Genomic DNA, 17389 nt, shown 5'->3' with positions numbered 1-17389 from the left:
ATATAATAATAATAAAATTATTCATATTTATTTAAATAGGCCGGCCTCTTAGGCTTAAAAGGCTTTTTATGTGGCCTGTGGCCTAGCCTTTTTAGCTAAATAGGCTTATAAAAAAGCCCAGGCCTTTTCTATTTATCTAAAAAGCCTGGCCTGACCTAGGCCTATGTAGGCTGGACCGTAGGCCCCTGTTAGTCGGCCTGGCCTATTCCCACCCCTACCAATGATGGACATTTCTTTCTCTCATCTCTCATTTAAAAATGCTCTCACTTGATATGCTCCATATATATATATATATATATATATATATATATATATATATATATATATATATATATATATATATATATATATATATATAATCTTTTGAGAAATTGAGAACATGAATAAATTAATAATTAAATCTGTTGTGATGTTTTGAGTATATTGGTTGCGGTGTTTCGAGCTATTGAGTAATAACACAATTTTACTCTATTGTTGATTATTTTGAGAAATATATAATTATTAAATTTAATTATATATATAATTTGAGTTGAGTAATTCAAAGGAATTACAGTGTGGCCATATATTGGTGAAATTGCATTTCTGAGAATAACATGTTTGAGTATGAGTTTTTTAGAACTTTTTTGTTATTGTTGTTTTAGTATGTGATTGTTGTTACATAATCATGCATACATGTATATTGTAGTTAGGTTTGGTCCAGTAAGGTCAGATTTAGTTAGAAACCATGACGATCCCATGTCCAAAGAGGAACTCGGTTCAGGGAGGAACTAGAGACATGAATAAATCAGTAATACACCTCTGATGCCTAAAAACTTAGTACCACATGCATATTGGAGGAGGAGTATAGTGCATATTCATATTGCATTATAATTATTATTGTTGTTGTTTCTATGTGAGAATGATTTAAATCTTAGGATAATTGTCCTACTGTTTATTTTCACCGCTATCATTTGTAAAGATTTTTCTCAATTCTTTCTTGTTTGTTTTGTGTGACTTTGTACAATGTGTATAGATACTCAGGAGGAGTAAGTGTTGCTATGAGTTGGAAGAAGGATTTGAAGCTCTCTTCATTTATTTACTATTTTTTATTATTAGATGGTTTTTTCTCTGATCTGTAACATCGGGGAACGAGTCCTTGATTTTTTTATGTTTGATTTGTTAATTTCTTTAAGTTTTCCTTTGAGGAGATATTGGAAGTTTATGTTAATTATTTGAGTTCCGCAACGAGTTTTGAACTATTTGGAAAAGTATGCTTGTATGTTTTAGTAGCATCCTAAAATGACGATTTTATTCCTTTAAATTAAGAGTTGGGGTCTTCGGGTGTTACAATATTCACCTTGCATGATTTTTTCATTTTTTTTTTTGTGTTATCTCAGTTTCATGTATGACACTGTTTATATTTGTTTTTTAATTTTTTTGCTTGAAGGGTTCATAAATGGTTTGTGTTGCTAAGGATAAGCAATTAAAAGAAGAAAGACTTCATTTTCCATGAAGCTTTTCAATAAAATATACATACGTGAAACATTTTATATGTTGATATGTTGTTGTTTTTTCTATTGATAAATGTTTCGTAGAACAAGAACAAAATATTTCTAAGTCAGAAAGAATGGGTGTGTTTCAAAAATGGTTTTTGTTGCTATGGAGAAAAATACTATTAGGATGACGTTATGGTGGAAGTTTTATCCGCCTTATATTTTTTCTTTAAAGAAACACAAAGTATATCAACTTTTGTTCATTTTGAGACAAGTAGATAATTTTTTCATCTTTATGTTCCATGAATCCTTTTCAATAAAAGGTATGTTCAGGAAACATTTTATGAGTTGATATGTTTTTGTTTTTGTTGTTTTGTTTACAAGAACAAAACATTGCTAAGTCACATGAAAAAATCTTCTTGCGACTTAGCTACATCAATTTCTTATGTAAATTGACAGAAGATCCAGTTGAGTTTATTGTATCGTATGTAGATTTCTTGTTTCATAAACCCTTAACTGAACATGCATTCATTTAAATTGATTTAGAAAATAATAATATAAAAATTAAGTTATATTTGAAAACCAACTTAGATCATTCAATCTTTTTCGAATTGCATGCATCTCGTAATTCATAATTCGCTCTTAAACATAGATAATTTGGTCCAACGTCCTAAGTTCTTCATAGCAAAGATTTTTCTCTTCTATTTTATTTTAAAAAGCATCAATTTGTTGACTAATTCGGACTCATCGTCATCACTATCATCATCATTATGATTTTTTGATTATTACGATGACAGTGATGATGATGAATTCGAATTATTCAACAAATTGATGCTTTTCAAAATAAACTAGAAGAGAAGGAACCGTTGCTATAAATAACTTAGGTTATAGAATCAAATTCTTTATGTTAAAGAGCGAGAGATGAGTTACGAGATGCATGAAATTCGAAAAATAGTGGTTCGTTTAAGTTACTTTTCAAGAATAATTAAAATTTTCAAATCATTATCTTCTACATCAATTTGAATGGATGTTTAGTGTGGTGTAGGAAAAAACCAGTAGTTCACATATTTTATAATAAACTCACGTATATATACCACAACGGTTATCTTTTATAACGGTGTGAAATGTTAATTTTTTTCTAATTAAACTGCAGTTGTTTGGTTTCGAACTCATAGTAGAAAGAAGCATATATACAAATCACACGCTACCTAACAACGGACATACGACCATCATTATATACATTTCACAACCGTTGAAAAAAAAATGGTTTTCGTAGTAGTGAATGACATGTTTTCTCCTGCACGAGTAGTTAAAACCGTATGTGAGTAATGTGATTCGAGGGCGGATTTGGCTGTCTCTAGTGATTCGAGGAGCCACCTTTTTTGTGTGTGCGTTCACTATTCTGCTTGATGTTTGCTCTTAATCCTCTCGTTATAGGTCTTGTGAACGGTTCAAAACAAAATTGTTAACTCGTTTGGCCATACTCCACATTTATTTAATCTTGCAGTATGAGTTTTTCTTTTTCGCAACAATTTTTTTCATCAATTTCAGTTATTTACAATAATACAAACTAAAAATTAAATATTTTAGGATCATTTTCCAACTAACTATTTTCTAGGTTTAATACATGTTTTAGTCTCTTAACTTAATTTGATATTTCAATTTAGTCCCTTAACGAAAAAAATGTTTCTTAATTTCACTTTTGTTATCCTATTTGACCCACTCCGTCAATTTTTGACAAAAAACTTTAAGTTCTGGTGTCGTGGATGTACAGTAAGACTCAACGTTCAAATGTGTCTCAGCATTTGTACTATAACGTAGGGTTTCTACTTAATGTAACCTTATTGTGACCATATTTATGGCACCTACTCAAGTGGAAGCCCTACTTTATAGTACAAATACTTAGTCACATTTGAACTTTGAGCCTTGTTGTACATTCACATCACCAAAAATTTAACTTTTTTTTGTCAGAAATTGATTGAGAGACCAAATAAGATAACAGAAATGAAGTTAAAGGACTAACTTATAACGTTTTCTAGTTAAGAGACGAAAGTGGAACATTAAATTAAATTAAGAGACTTAAGGACTAGTTTTCTCTATACCTATCAAATCTATTAATCACATGTAAAATTGTTGCTAGCTTTGTTAAATAGATGGTTAGTTTAGATTTCATTGAAAATTATAAGAGTAATTAATAATTGAATTAGTCATAATTGTATCATAATAAGAATAATCATTCGTTAAGTTCTGCACTTTCATCAAGTCTCACAATCACATTACTTCATCTATTCCATTATTGACTAGAAAGTTACAAGCATAAGCTCAATTATTTGTGGACCAAAGTAAACTATTGTTCTATCCAAAATAGATACAAATGGATAATGTTTAACATATGCAAATTGACCCAACAAATTGCTATTAGATTCTAGACATTCACTAGTGGGACAAAGGATAGAGATACATAACTATAAATTCGTCATACCGTGTTCAACTTGCATCTCGAATGTAGACAATCTAAGTGTACATATATACTCTTTTTTTTAATGACGAATATGATATATATAAATCAATGAGTATCGCGGATATTCATATTCATCACAAGATCAAAAGAACAAATATGGCGAATCAAAGAAGAATTTTTTTTTGAAACACAAATAGAACTGATCATAATTACTAAATTGGGCTTGCAAAGTATTTAGCGAGGAATATTATACAATCTGTCACGAATTGCAACAAAACATGATCCTGTTACAAAATATTTAAGTAGTTTATTGCTAACAATAGTCCAATGTGTTTTTTACCCAATAATAGAGAGTGTGTTAGGAAGCTACTTTAGAACCCTAACAATTCAAAAAAAAAAAAACTAAGAGAAATAAAAGAGACAAGTAAAATAAATTAAAATAATTAAAGACTTTTCATTTCATTTGATATCTCAAATGTGTGAAAGACACTGCATTATATGACATTCATAATGAATAATAAAACTAAAAGTTCAAATACAATTAGAGCCCAATAATAATAATAATAATAATAATAATAATAATAATAATAATAATAATAATAAATAATACTATAAATATTATTATATCCCTCAACCATTGTTAGGAACCTGATTTGAAACCCTAACAAAACTAATAAAACCTGTAAAATAAAAAGCAATAAAAACTAACTAGGAAAATTAAATTTCATTTCATTTCTTTGATATCCCATGTTAGTCAAAGACACTACATTATATAATATTCGTAATGGATAATAAAACTAAAAACCAAATACAATTAGAGCCCAATAATAATAATACTAATAAATAATACTATAAATACTATTATATCCCTCTATCATAGAGTGTGTATTTTAAATAATTTTACTAAAAATGAGTATTTACATATTGTAAATATTAATAAATGAGAATGAGGAAGAATATATTTTTAATAAAAAAATGAAAAAAAAAATCTATATTTTAAATAATTTGTACTAGAGACAAAATGTTAATGTTGTCTCATGAAAGGGATATTGTTAGATTCATGGATTGTGCTATAATGTCTATGTATTTTTTGAAGGAAAAAATTGTTCTATTTTACAATTATAGCAACAATTTATTTAGTGCTAAATGATGTACAAGTGCAAATATGGTATCTTGAATGTATTGTGATAATTATCTTATTAAGGTTTTTTTTTTTGGTTACAATCTTATCAAGCATTTTATATTTCATAATTATTTTGTCGCAATGAAATGCTATTAATAGAATATAAGCCGCTAGTGGCATATTTTTTAGGAACTCTCATGTTAAGTTCATTAGGAGACAAGCTAATGAAGTTGCTCATGTCTTGACTTGGACGGCTACATCATTCGCTAGTTTTTAGGTTTTCAGTGATGTACCAACATGTATACATACTTTTATTGATAATGAAATACAGTAATTGTTTTTTCCCTCAAAAAAGAATATTATTTTAAAATATTTACATTTTAGGGTTTAGTGTATTACAATATCTACATTGACATCCGTGTTTTTTAATTAGTTTTTAGTTTTATTTAACATAATTTGTTTTCTCATATACGCAAAATAACTTTAACATTTTCCTACAAATATTATTTAATTTATATATATACAAGCCCGACCCACAACAGGTGCAGCCAGTGCTTTAGCACTGGGCCTCAAAATCCTGGGGCCCCAAACTTATCATTATTAGTGAACAAAAAAAATTGAAATATGAAACATCAAAGTTTTTCTTCTTCCTCTTTAATTCTTTTCTCTTCTCAGTATCGTTAAACAAGCAAAAGCGGAAAACAAAACATGCCCTATTCCTATTTCTCTCAGCGCTACTTTGTTACTAAGTAACATTAATATTAACACCACTGTAACGAAACACCGTACCACCGTCTACCACAAGTTTACATTACGACAATGTCGGCGGATATACGACAAAACAAAAATAGCGTAAGTCAAGTCATGTGTTGTTTTTCTTTTCTTTGGTTCTTTCAATCACTGTTTGCTCTTTTCTTTATTTCTCCAATCACTATTTTCATAAGTACTAGAGGGCTTTGCTGCCGCTTGCGATCGACATTGAACTCTTCGGTCTTCCCATATGAAAAGTTGTTTTCATAAGTATTAAAAATTGATTTTTGTTGTGATTCATTTGAAGGTAGAAAAAGAGAGTAGTAATAGTTGGAAAACGTTGAATAGTTAGATAAAGTTGTCTGTAGTTTAGTATATAATTTTGAAGGTAGGAAAAAGGACTGTAGTTCATACTGTTTCATGGATAAGGATAAGTAAGCATCATGATTATTGATTAATATTTTTGTGATTATTTAATTTTTTTAGTTGGAAAAGTTCAATAATATATTTTATGGATAAGAAGCATGAATTAGTCATATTAAAATTTAGATGGATAAGTTATTTTTTACTAAAAGAAAAAAGAAAATGATTGAATACGTGGATATTATATAATATATTATTATATTAGTTATGTTTTTTTAGTTTATTCTTAATTTTTATTTTTAATTATTAATTCGATATTATTTTGATTATTAATTCTTAATTTTCTTTATTAATGTAATTGATTTTTCTTGCTAATATGTAGGAACACAATCCCACCCCAGGACTATTAATAGATTGTTTGGTGATAAATACTACGAAATTAATCATCAGCTAACACAATAAACATAGGGAGATATTTCAGATTTTTATACTATGCTTCTAAGAATAGAAAGTATAAATGTGAAAATGATAAGTTGTATAAAATGATATTTATAATTTAAATAATATTTTAAACTTTTTAGTGTTTCATTTAGTTAATATATAATTATATTTTCCGTGCATTATTTTTAATTATTAAAATAATATATTTTTTAAAAATTTAGACCCATTTATAAAATTAGAACAGGGCCTCCGAATCGGTTGGACCGGCCCAATTTATTTAGTAAATATTTCATTTTTTATTTTAACATGATTTGTTTTAATAAATTTTGTATATTATCTTAAATCTTTTTTTTTTAAATTGATAATCAACTTTGTATTCAAATATCATATTTTAGGTACAAATTCACTATTACATTAACAAATATTTAATTTTTTTATTAAATTATAATTATATTTAGCATAATTTGTTTAAATAAATTCCTATGTAAATATTATACTTTTTCTATATATCTTAATTACCATATATATTCTTTCTTTTTATCAATGATAATATTCTTATTTTCTAAAAATATTTATATTCTTTAATAAATATTATACATATAATTCGGATAACACTAACAAAATACATTAGTTTCTTTTATGATAGACTAATCAAAAAATATTTAGTTTTAATGATTGTTCTTTTCTCATTAATACCTATGATACAAAAATGGGATCTTTTTTCTTAATTGGAAAATTCTCCGCGTAAAGACATTGAACATAATTTTGGCATTATAAATAGCACTCTCACCATTTCTGTTTTCTCAAAGACAACAAAGCTTGATAACATATCTACAAACATGGATAACAAAAAACAAACACGTTCTTCTTCATCATCAACCAAGAAATTCGATCAACTTTTCGGCCCGAAAGAGGCTTCGCCGACTTCTTCTTCCTCCGTCTTTGGCTCCATTTTTCCTCCACCACCACCGTCCTATGTATGCATGGCTATAAACTCCGTTTGTTTCCAAGGCTTTATTTTAATATATTTATCATTATATTACATGCATGGGTTTTACATATTATAATGACCATAACATGTTTTTAATTTGTAAGGTTGAGGGAAGAGGATCAAGAGCACAAGAAGTGGGAAGCAAAATTCTTGGAACACCTGGTAAATTATTTAATATATGCATTTATATATAATTTAAAATAACTTCAAACTATATATATCAAATCTTGTCTTACCTTGGGGTGGCAAAACATACTCGATATGGGATATAGTGTGTTTTGTCTTTATTTTTTGGCAGACCGGAGAAGATTTTAGACTCTCGCGCACGGTCATTAATAAACTTTTTTTTTTAATTTATAATATTTTGGGTGTAAGATCCGTATGTCTACCCCATTTCCCCTTTATTTTCTGTGCTAGAAGGAACAAAGGTTTTCGGTGCAAGACCTTCAACTATGTTTGTTCCTCTCTATTTTATTTTTTACAAACTTTTGCAAGGTAGATCAGACATGTCTGTTTGTAACTCCTAGTCACTAGAAGCATATATGGTTAGAAAATAACTTTAAATATGTCTACTTATATTTAGTAAAATGTTGGTTTTAGGAAGTTCTAATAGTAACAAAGAATACTAGTAGCAAACATTAGAATGATTTTTTGATCTACACCTTTTAATATGTCAACCCATCCTACCTTTATTAAAAAGAATTTCATTGAGAAATTCTTTTAGTGTGCAAGGTCTGCATGCCCGCGTATATCTTATCCTCATTTTTTCATAGATAAAATTTAGGCCACAACAGATAAAATTTAGGCTAATTTATCTTTTATGTTAAATTTTTACGAGATAGATCAAAACGAGACGGATATGTTTGACATACCGACCATAAACATATATGGCTTTAAAATAACATTTAATATGGCTACTTTTATTTAGTAATATTTCTATTTGGATTCGTTTTAGGAACTTCCAATAGTAACAAAAATACCAGTAGCAATTATCAGAATGTGACAGGAGAACCTAGCTACTTCAGTTCTTCAATCCACTATGGTGGCCAAGAAAATTATTCCTCAAGAAACAGGACCACTGAATCCCACCATGTTGTGAGTGCCATCATTTTCATCCTTTTTTCATTTCAAGTTTATTGGCTATTCTAAGTATTTATATAATGATTCTGTGGCTAATACTAATTTTGACCTTTGTAATTGAAGAAAGATAAGAATCATGGTGATCTCAATGGCAGCAATTCAAACAGTGCCTCAAGAGGGGACTGGTGGGAAGGTAGGAATAAGAATCATAATATAAAAACTAATAATTCAAAATGAACTATTACTCATTTTCATGGTTAAATTACATTTATATTGTTTGGGTTTTGACAGGTTCCCTTTATTACTAAATCATTGTGGCATGGTGTGAAAACTTAGCACCTTGCAGGTAAATATTTCTTCCCATGGTTAATAAAAAAAATTTAATCTCAAATAGTTAGTGACTAATTATTAATATATATTTATACATTTAAATCCTTAACTCAACTGTTTTAAGGCGTTGATGACAAATTGATTAAAAAAGAAAGTTCATATCATTTCTCTAACGAGACATAGACACTATATCGGACATAATACAAATTTGTCGATATTAATAATAATTAAAAAATTAATTGATTAAATGTAATCACATGTTTTCATGTCTTGATATGTTATTATCGGAGATCGGCACATATCAAACAACAAGCATATATATTTATTCTAAAGTTTCGTGCTACATTTATATTTAAAATGATTTCTCTGATGAAAGACTTGATTTTGTTTTTTTTTTATATTTAAAATTATAACAAAATGTGATTTTGTTTATATGTTGCAGGATGAAGATCAACCATATAAGTTAGAGTGTGCTCTAATTAGTTCTAAGTTTAAAGAAAGAAATAAATAAATATGTTATAATCGTATGAGTTAGTATCCTTAATTTCATCCAATAGTTGGGTCTTTTTTTCCTAATATCGGGTATAATTAACTAAAGTGTTAAAGTAGTTTGGGGCCTAAACTACTTGTGGTTTGTAGTTTTTTTTTATATAAATAAAGGTTTTATTTTAGACTTTGTTACGATGATATGTTGATATTTCTTTATGATGTCTTATAATATTTATCATATTTAACTGTTTTACATATGTTGAGAGTATATATAATAAATAAAAAAGAAAATAATGATTTTACTTCATTACTTATATTTAGTATTATTATTATATTTTTATCATCATAAACTCGTAGACGAAAATAATTATTTTAAAATCATAAGCATGACTTTTTTTATTAGCGGATACAATTTAAAAATAACAGTTTAAGTTAATTTTTCTAGTATATATCAATAAGGCTCAAAGTAGTTAAAGTAACTTTAAAACTACTAGTAACAATATTTTTGAGACATAAAAAATCATGTTGAAACATTATCAAATTTGTCTAACAATCCTAAATTTAACTAACTTCATTTTTTTTAATAATCAAATGCATCATTTTGTTACCTCTGTTTTTATTTAATGATATTTTGAATTTTTTGTAATTAAAACTCAAAAAGTAAAAAGAACTGAAATATTATTAAGACAAAACATACAAAACGATCCAATGCATTTGACTTTTTTTTTATTACAATTAAGAAGAATAAAACATATAGGATAATCTAGATAGGCGAACATTCTCTAAACTTTAATTCCTTCACATAGCACTAATCCTATCTATACTGATATTTTCTTTTAAAGATGAGTAAGTGAGTTTTTATTTTTAAAGATGAGTAAGTGAAATTTAGTACTTAGAAAGATAATTGGAAGCTTACTCTATAATAAAATATATTTTTAACAAGATTATGAAAACAAAACGAAATAATTTTTTTGAAATTTTGAACAATAATATAGGATATATCTCTTCGGTTGGCTTGTGGACTGATAGAAAAATGTTTTAACTTTTTCGTACTTTTCAAATTCTTTATCTCGAAATTCTATTTTACTTTTACTTAAAAAATTTATATATCTTAGACTATCTCTAACAAAAGGGTCATTTGTATAGTTCTCCAGCCGTACACTAACTTTTAAGAAAAAGCAAAAATTGCAATTGTGCTAGGTGGAGAACGTGGCATTGCAGTGCAACGATTGTATGGAATAAAAGAATATTAAAAATTATAAATGTGGTGTGTTTGAGCTTTAATATGAATAAAATATTAATATATAAAGTAAAATTGTGGGATCCAATAGGTGTCTTTTAGAGTTGCAACATTGGAGTGATAATTGAGTGAATTGTTTCAAGATGGTGTGGCTTAATGGGTCCCACAAAGAACTTAAAAATGAGTTGCATCATTAGAGATGCTCTTAGTTAGGAGTTGAACTCATAGCAAAACATATAGTTATCACTTTGAAAGCCACGTGGAGCGACATAAATCCATTTAGCTATCCCCTCGATTTCCACCTGGACCGATAGGAAAAAGGCCTCATTTTATCTTTACTCCATGCATGTTAACCACGGGCTCCTCCATGGACTGTTTTCTTACGCTTAACTGACGTATAATATTGAGCTTTTGTAAGTTATGCCCATGAACCCTTGATACAATTGAATCGAGAGATTTTAAATTGGATTATTTCCCCAACCAAAAGATAGCTTTTCCCTAGGATGAACTCACGAACCGAGTAGAGATTTCACCAGTTGGTCCCAATAACTAAACAAAACTTTTACAGGATGAGACTTTTAATGGTTGATCTCAATAACCAAAATCAATTCTATAAGAGTATCACAATATTGAAATGGAAACAGCAGAACAACGCCAATATAACTCTTTCCTTACTGGAAGTTTTCACTCACAAGGCACTAAGACAACTTTGGTGAAAAAAATATTTAAAGAGAGAGAATGGAGAGATAAATCGTAAATAATTAGGAAAACTTCAAATTATTATGTGAAATAAAGTGAAGTCCTCCTTTATATAGAAAACTTTTTGGCTTAAAATGGAAACAATCCATGGGCCAAATTAATGGTCTAACCGATTAGGCTAATTGATTAGGTGCTTCAAATAATTGATTATTGTTGGCGAATATGGATGGTTTTGATATAGAGTCGTTTTCAATCATTAAGAGTCTGTCATTATCGATTAGAGATTCAATTCGGCATCATCTAATCGATTCGACTGCTTGAAAAAGTCTCATAATCAAACAGACAGTTCCCTAATTGATTATCTAGGCCTTAAAAATATTTTCAGGTGACTTTGTCAAGTAAAAAGAGGCTTTAAAAGTATTTTAAGAATGTGTGTGTGCGTGTTATTTGCCTTAGTATCTTAGGAGTTACTATCCTACTTTCATAAGATACTAGTCACTCAGATAGAAACAACCAAACGAGCTTTTACACTTTCTTTATTTCACAAATCTAAAGCTTTCAAGTTCCTCTGTTAGATATATTGATCATATAATCACTTCGCTAGAAATGTATAACAGCATTGGCGTATAACTCTTATGTAGAAGAATTTATTATTATATTCCATACATCCATTATTTTTTCCACTATCATGTCTGCTTTGACCATTTTTACCATCTTCACCCTTAATTTATTTCCTCTCTACCGCAGGTTTATCCCAACTTCTCACATTATTTGTTATGTAATACCTACAAAGTAATATGTAAGAAGTTCAAAAGACCTTTGCAACCAAACTCATCAAAGCGGTGTCGCGATCGATGATAATTACTTCGACATGTCTTCTTTGTCCTTCAACATTGTCTGAGACACCTTTAAAGCCCAAGTAACATTTTTCTCTTTTTTGCACTCTAGAAATGCAAAGCTAATTGAATAAGTCTTCTTAGTATAGGTAAAACCAACAATTTCCAATAGTGAAAGTATGTACTGGTTGGTCTTATACGTTAAATCAATGATGAGCACAGTAGGAAACATGTTGAAGAACTTGCTGGAATCTGGATGTGTCCAAAATATATCTCTAACGCTTACTCCATCCTCATGTGTTCGATACCTAGATACATAATTGTTATCATCCATAAATTTCAACAGTTGTTGCATTTCAGTTCTACCCTCCTCAACGCCTTGTTATTAAGGGCTTGAATATTGTAGACTTGCTTGATATTTGAGATATTTTCGGGTCTTTTCCGTTTCCAAGTTGCAAGTATGTTTCTCGGTTGCACCATATTCAATGGCATGTCTGAAACGATTTCCTTCTCTTCTGGCATGAGGCGCATACAATTGGATGTTCGACTAACTTTTTACACATGTCATGGTTATGTAAACCACAAATCACATTAAATCTCCATTTGTTATTTGACGATAAATAATCACTTAACTTAAAGGGACACTCACATTTTCTTGAATCAGTGTCATCTTGTTTGAATTTCCATTGAGGAGTTTTATACTTCCCACTTCTTTTGCATGTTATTGTCATAAGTTCAACTCTTTTATCCGAACTATTACTAGACCTTTCGATTACGACACCAAACCCTAATTTGGATGTCTTCGTATGAATCCATTAAAGCACATGATCGTGAAATTCAAACTATTGCCCATTTATAAATTAGTTATGAACATCAAAAATGGTTATGGAGTTTGACTATGCAAGGTGCTGTATTATTGAAAATCACATTTGATATTCCCTAAAATGCATCTCTGAAAATGACTGACATGCAAAGGTAGTAGATTTTCAAATTCTTGTTTCACAAATTCGAAAATACAATTATGAAAAAGTCATTGAGTTGCTAAATTAGAAATAAATTGATAAGGTTTGTTCGCAAATGCATCTTCGAAATAAATTTTGAAAAATATATGGGCCGATGAATAGTTGGCATGTTTAAGTGAATTTCGAATATACATTTTCAAAACTGAGAGGCACTTTTAGATTTTTTATAGGGTGTTTTTCCAACTACAAGGATGGGATTAGCAATTTCTTTATTGTTTTGCAAATTAAAAATAAATTGATTGGATTTGTTCAAAGATGCATACCCATAAAATTTTGAAAAATATATGGGGTGAGGATCAGTTGAACGTGTTTAAGTGAGACAAAAAATTCTTTCAAAAATGTATTTCAAAAAATGGAGGACAAATTTAAGTTACTCAAACTGACATAATTGTTACACTTTCTTAGGTAAAATTTCAAATTGATCATGAATGGATCATTTTTTAAGAGTCCACCTTGAATCAATCAATAAATAAATAAAACAAATAAATAAATAATACACAAACCATGTTCTCGACCTATAAACAAGACCATTGAACTCACTCTCAAAGAATTCTACTCATACAATTTGTCCTCTAAATTGAACCTTTCAGATTTCAACCATACTTTTCTCTTCTTTTTTTTTTCATTGGACTCTATAAACTAATGATACAATGAAATAGCACTCTTCACCCATCATTTTGTCTTGCTTTTCATAGCACATGTTTCTCTCTTCCTCTCTTGTTCTTCTGTTTTACTCCAACTTGAATTTGAGCTATTCACCTCATGAGTTGTTGAGTTGCTAAACACCTTTGCTGCTTTAACCTCTGCTCCAAGATAATTCGACAACACTCTCTTCACACCGAAACCGCGTCGTTGAGGCTTAACGATGTCGTTTTTGTTGCGTATAAAAGGAGTTATCTCTCCCTTTACAGGACTAATCAGTGACACAGGTGAACAACTAGGTGTGCCAAATTTTGTTTTGTTGTGTTGAGTGTCTGAGACAGACACTAATAATTGTTGTGAAACCTTTTTCTGTTCTCTCTTGTGATCCTGGAGCATTTGACGCACGTTGATGCTCCCGATTTCCCCAGACTCCTCAACAGAAACCATGTTAACCATTGGAGCCAATGGAAATCTATCTGAATGTTTGGTTAAGTCATCAACATATAGTAAATCATCGATACGAGCTACTATGTTAAATGCCATACTCTCCAAAACTCTTGAATAGCTTTCAAGTATTGATTTTCCAACATCCTGAAATGTTTGAAATGAAAACATGTCAATGTGTTGTAACATGAAGATTGCAATTGTAATACTTCCTCTGTTCTTATATATTGTCCAGATACATCAGTTATTCAATGTATTTAAAAAGTAAACTTTTTCTTATAAATAGAATCCGATGTAGTATAAGATAAAGAGAAGCATGGAACCTTGTTGCATTGGATCTTGGTGCTATCCAATGTTGTTTGGCTTAAACCAGGAAACCGCTGTTTCAAAGAAAGTAGAATGTTTTCAGCTCTTTCTGCAAGTAATTCTCTCTTATCTCCATCAACTATGAAGTCCTTGACAATGTCCCAAGACGACTTTGTAGTCGAACGGACAGGATAAAGTGGCGGTCTAGAGTGAGATCTTCGGTGCCATACGAAAATTGCGGCTTCCAAACGGTTAGCAATCTCTAGTGCAACATGTTCATTGGAGATATCTATGCAATCAAGCAAGCACTCTTGAGAGAATTGGTCCGATGTGATGTATCGGTAAATAAAATCACCTAAGCAACTTCTTCCATTCTGAAAGTTCAAACAATGTATCATATAGGATCAACAAAAACAACAACCAAATTAGTTTTTCTCAATAGATGAGATCGGCTACATAGATTATAAGACAAAGAGTCGTCTTTAAGGGCATACAAGACACGCTACCGCACAGACCAAATATTTGTATAGAATCAATAATGTAACAGTCATTTTCATATACATTTTTTTTACTATTTCTTTCAATGATATAAAGATATAGTCGAAATCTATGTATGTGGAAAATCAAACCTTAGGAAGGGATTCCAAATAGGACTCAGGAACTTCCATATCAGCTAAAGCAATGCTGTTGATAGACATTGCTGCTTTAAGTATTTGGCTAGCGCATTCGCGTGTGTGATTCAACTTCTTTCTTGAATTCTCACATAGACCGGCAGGTGGAACACGAGGTACAGGGAGCCACCACTTCTCCTCTTGCCTCTGATTTCTTTTCCGAAAAGAGGCCGATCCATCTGCATCTGGCGCGACAATTCCTTGGTCCACATACCAAAACTCCATAGCTGTGCAACTATCTAAAATTTCCTGTTACAAATGAAAAAATGTGTATGAATGTCTCAGATTGTGAATACCATACCAAGAACTAGCATACAATGGAAGAATCAAATAGAAAATGCTTACAAGAAGCATGTTGTCGAGTTTACGCAGAGCTGGAAGATTCATACAAATATCTGATCTTGGTCTGCAAGTCATTATCTGCATAATGCCACCATGTTAGTAAAACTTCTTAATTCTGACTTCTCTACTAACTATATGAAAATGTCACAACTTCAAACTCGAGCCCTGCACATTTAATGCAGGGCCGACCATCTTTGAGAGCGTGCATGACAGACTACCTCAAGCTTACTACCATCTGGAAATGTTTGCCAAGAAGGCATTAACTCAACAATATGATCACCAACACAAAGAAGCCAATCCATTTCTCTCTGCCACATCTCTTTCTTCTCACAAGGCACAGGCTCTAGTCTCCATAATTGTCCAAATACAGTTCCTACATGTTGCATTAAATCCCAATTAAATAAACTGTCTCCAAAATATCAACATTTCAAACCACAACAAAACATTTAAAGCACTTTCCAATGCAGAAAAAAAAAAAAAACATACCACACAAATTAGTAATAGCATTTGAGATAGCCAAAGCAGTGCTAACTCCTTTTCCAGAACCTGACATATCTTCACCAAGCAGTAGTTTCGCAAACCTCTCCTTCATCATATCAACTCCTGATCCTTCAATTTTCATAACCATTCAACATCAACAAACAAACTCCAAAAGGGTAATTTATAGAAGCTTAAGAACTTACCAGAAACTTTTGAACTGATTCTAGCAATTTTCTTATCTTCAACTTGAGAAACAGGTTCATTTTCTTTTTCATCTGATTTACTACATTTGAACACAGTAGTAGCTTTCCGAACAGGAAGAGATGTTTTTGCATGTTCTGTCAAATCTGAAGAACATGAACCAGTAGAACTAGTCAACGGCTTGTTCTTAACTACTTTATCAGAAGAAGAAGAACAACACGACCCATCTCTTTTCTTGTGAGAATTTTCACCATTGTTGCGTAAAAACTCCATCTTTTGAGGATTATATTGAATCTGTTTCAACGTGTGTTGAAAATTAGGAGGAAGAAGGAACGTGTGAAGTGGGTTATATAGTTGATGAATGAGTTGAATATTGAAGTGAAGAGACCGTTGAGATTGCTAAAGTACGGAAAAAATAAAACATCTTGGAAAAAGACAAGATAATGAACAACGTTGTAGCTTTTTTTAAGAAAAAGTTTGTTCAAATACGGTTCCTGATGTCACATGGTGTTCCAACGTCTCTTTGGCTTTCGGTATCAGTATTGTTTAACCCAAAAGCTACGTTCAAAATAATAGTAATTTATTTTATTTATTTATTTATTTAATCATGTTGACTCTAGTATTCTCATTGTTGGTTTTCAATTAACTTGATTTATTTATCATTACCCAAAAAATTAAGTAAATGTATTTGTTTTATTGGAATATTGTTTTATGCAAGTGTACTCATAAATTTTTACAATATTTCAATCCACGCCATATTAGTATTAGGTACTTGACAAAAATTTATTTTTGTTTATGTGAGGTGTATTCAGAAATATTTTTAATTTAACGTCGAATTGTTTCGTAGATGTATTTACGAAATCGTTTAAACAATGTTAAAAAAGTCTTGTAGATGTATTTATGGAACAATTCAACGTTAAATTAAAAAATATATATTTATGTAGATACACCTCCGAAAATTGAGGATATTTTTAAAAACATACATGGTGCAAGAGAAATTCCATTG

At 30.0% G+C, this 17389-nt stretch overlaps 2 protein-coding genes across 2 annotated transcripts; one reads left to right on the top strand and one right to left on the bottom strand.

Moving 5' to 3' along the window:
• The first annotated feature begins 7412 nt into the window (after nucleotides 1-7412).
• On the top strand, nucleotides 7413-9656 carry LOC131640491 (uncharacterized). Its single transcript, XM_058910879.1, has 6 exons — nucleotides 7413-7587; nucleotides 7706-7763; nucleotides 8557-8696; nucleotides 8805-8874; nucleotides 8973-9027; nucleotides 9454-9656. The coding sequence occupies exons 1-5, from the start codon at nucleotides 7450-7452 to the stop codon at nucleotides 8987-8989; spliced, it is 423 nt and encodes a 140-aa protein (XP_058766862.1). The 5' UTR covers nucleotides 7413-7449; the 3' UTR covers nucleotides 8990-9027; nucleotides 9454-9656.
• Nucleotides 9657-13685: 4029 nt separating this feature from the next.
• LOC131640480 (rop guanine nucleotide exchange factor 7-like) lies at nucleotides 13686-16682 on the bottom strand. The gene is made up of 7 exons (XM_058910868.1): nucleotides 16386-16682; nucleotides 16189-16311; nucleotides 15921-16075; nucleotides 15706-15780; nucleotides 15319-15609; nucleotides 14707-15063; nucleotides 13686-14530 (listed from the first exon to the last, which is right to left on the bottom strand). Exons 1-7 carry the CDS (start codon nucleotides 16654-16656, stop codon nucleotides 13970-13972), a joined length of 1833 nt encoding a protein of 610 aa, XP_058766851.1. The 5' UTR covers nucleotides 16657-16682; the 3' UTR covers nucleotides 13686-13969.
• Nucleotides 16683-17389: the final 707 nt, after the last annotated feature.

This window comes from Vicia villosa, unplaced genomic scaffold (assembly GCF_029867415.1).
Source record: "Vicia villosa cultivar HV-30 ecotype Madison, WI unplaced genomic scaffold, Vvil1.0 ctg.003162F_1_1, whole genome shotgun sequence".
Lineage (NCBI taxonomy): Eukaryota > Viridiplantae > Streptophyta > Magnoliopsida > Fabales > Fabaceae > Vicia > Vicia villosa.
The sequence above is the reverse complement of the archived record's forward strand: the minus strand, read 5'-3'. Positions and strand labels throughout refer to the sequence as shown.

Coding starts and splice junctions, on each gene's coding strand:
- LOC131640491 (XM_058910879.1), top strand. CDS start 7,450: ATGGATAACAAAAAACAAACACGTTCTTCTTCATCATCAACCAAGAAA. Junction 7,764..8,556: donor CAAAATTCTTGGAACACCTG/GTAAATTATTTA, acceptor GATTCGTTTTAG/GAACTTCCAATAGTAACAAA. Junction 8,697..8,804: donor CCACTGAATCCCACCATGTT/GTGAGTGCCATC, acceptor TTGTAATTGAAG/AAAGATAAGAATCATGGTGA.
- LOC131640480 (XM_058910868.1), bottom strand. CDS start 16,656: ATGGAGTTTTTACGCAACAATGGTGAAAATTCTCACAAGAAAAGAGAT. Junction 16,312..16,385: donor AATCAGTTCAAAAGTTTCTG/GTAAGTTCTTAA, acceptor TGAAAATTGAAG/GATCAGGAGTTGATATGATG. Junction 15,781..15,920: donor CAGATGGTAGTAAGCTTGAG/GTAGTCTGTCAT, acceptor GGCATTATGCAG/ATAATGACTTGCAGACCAAG.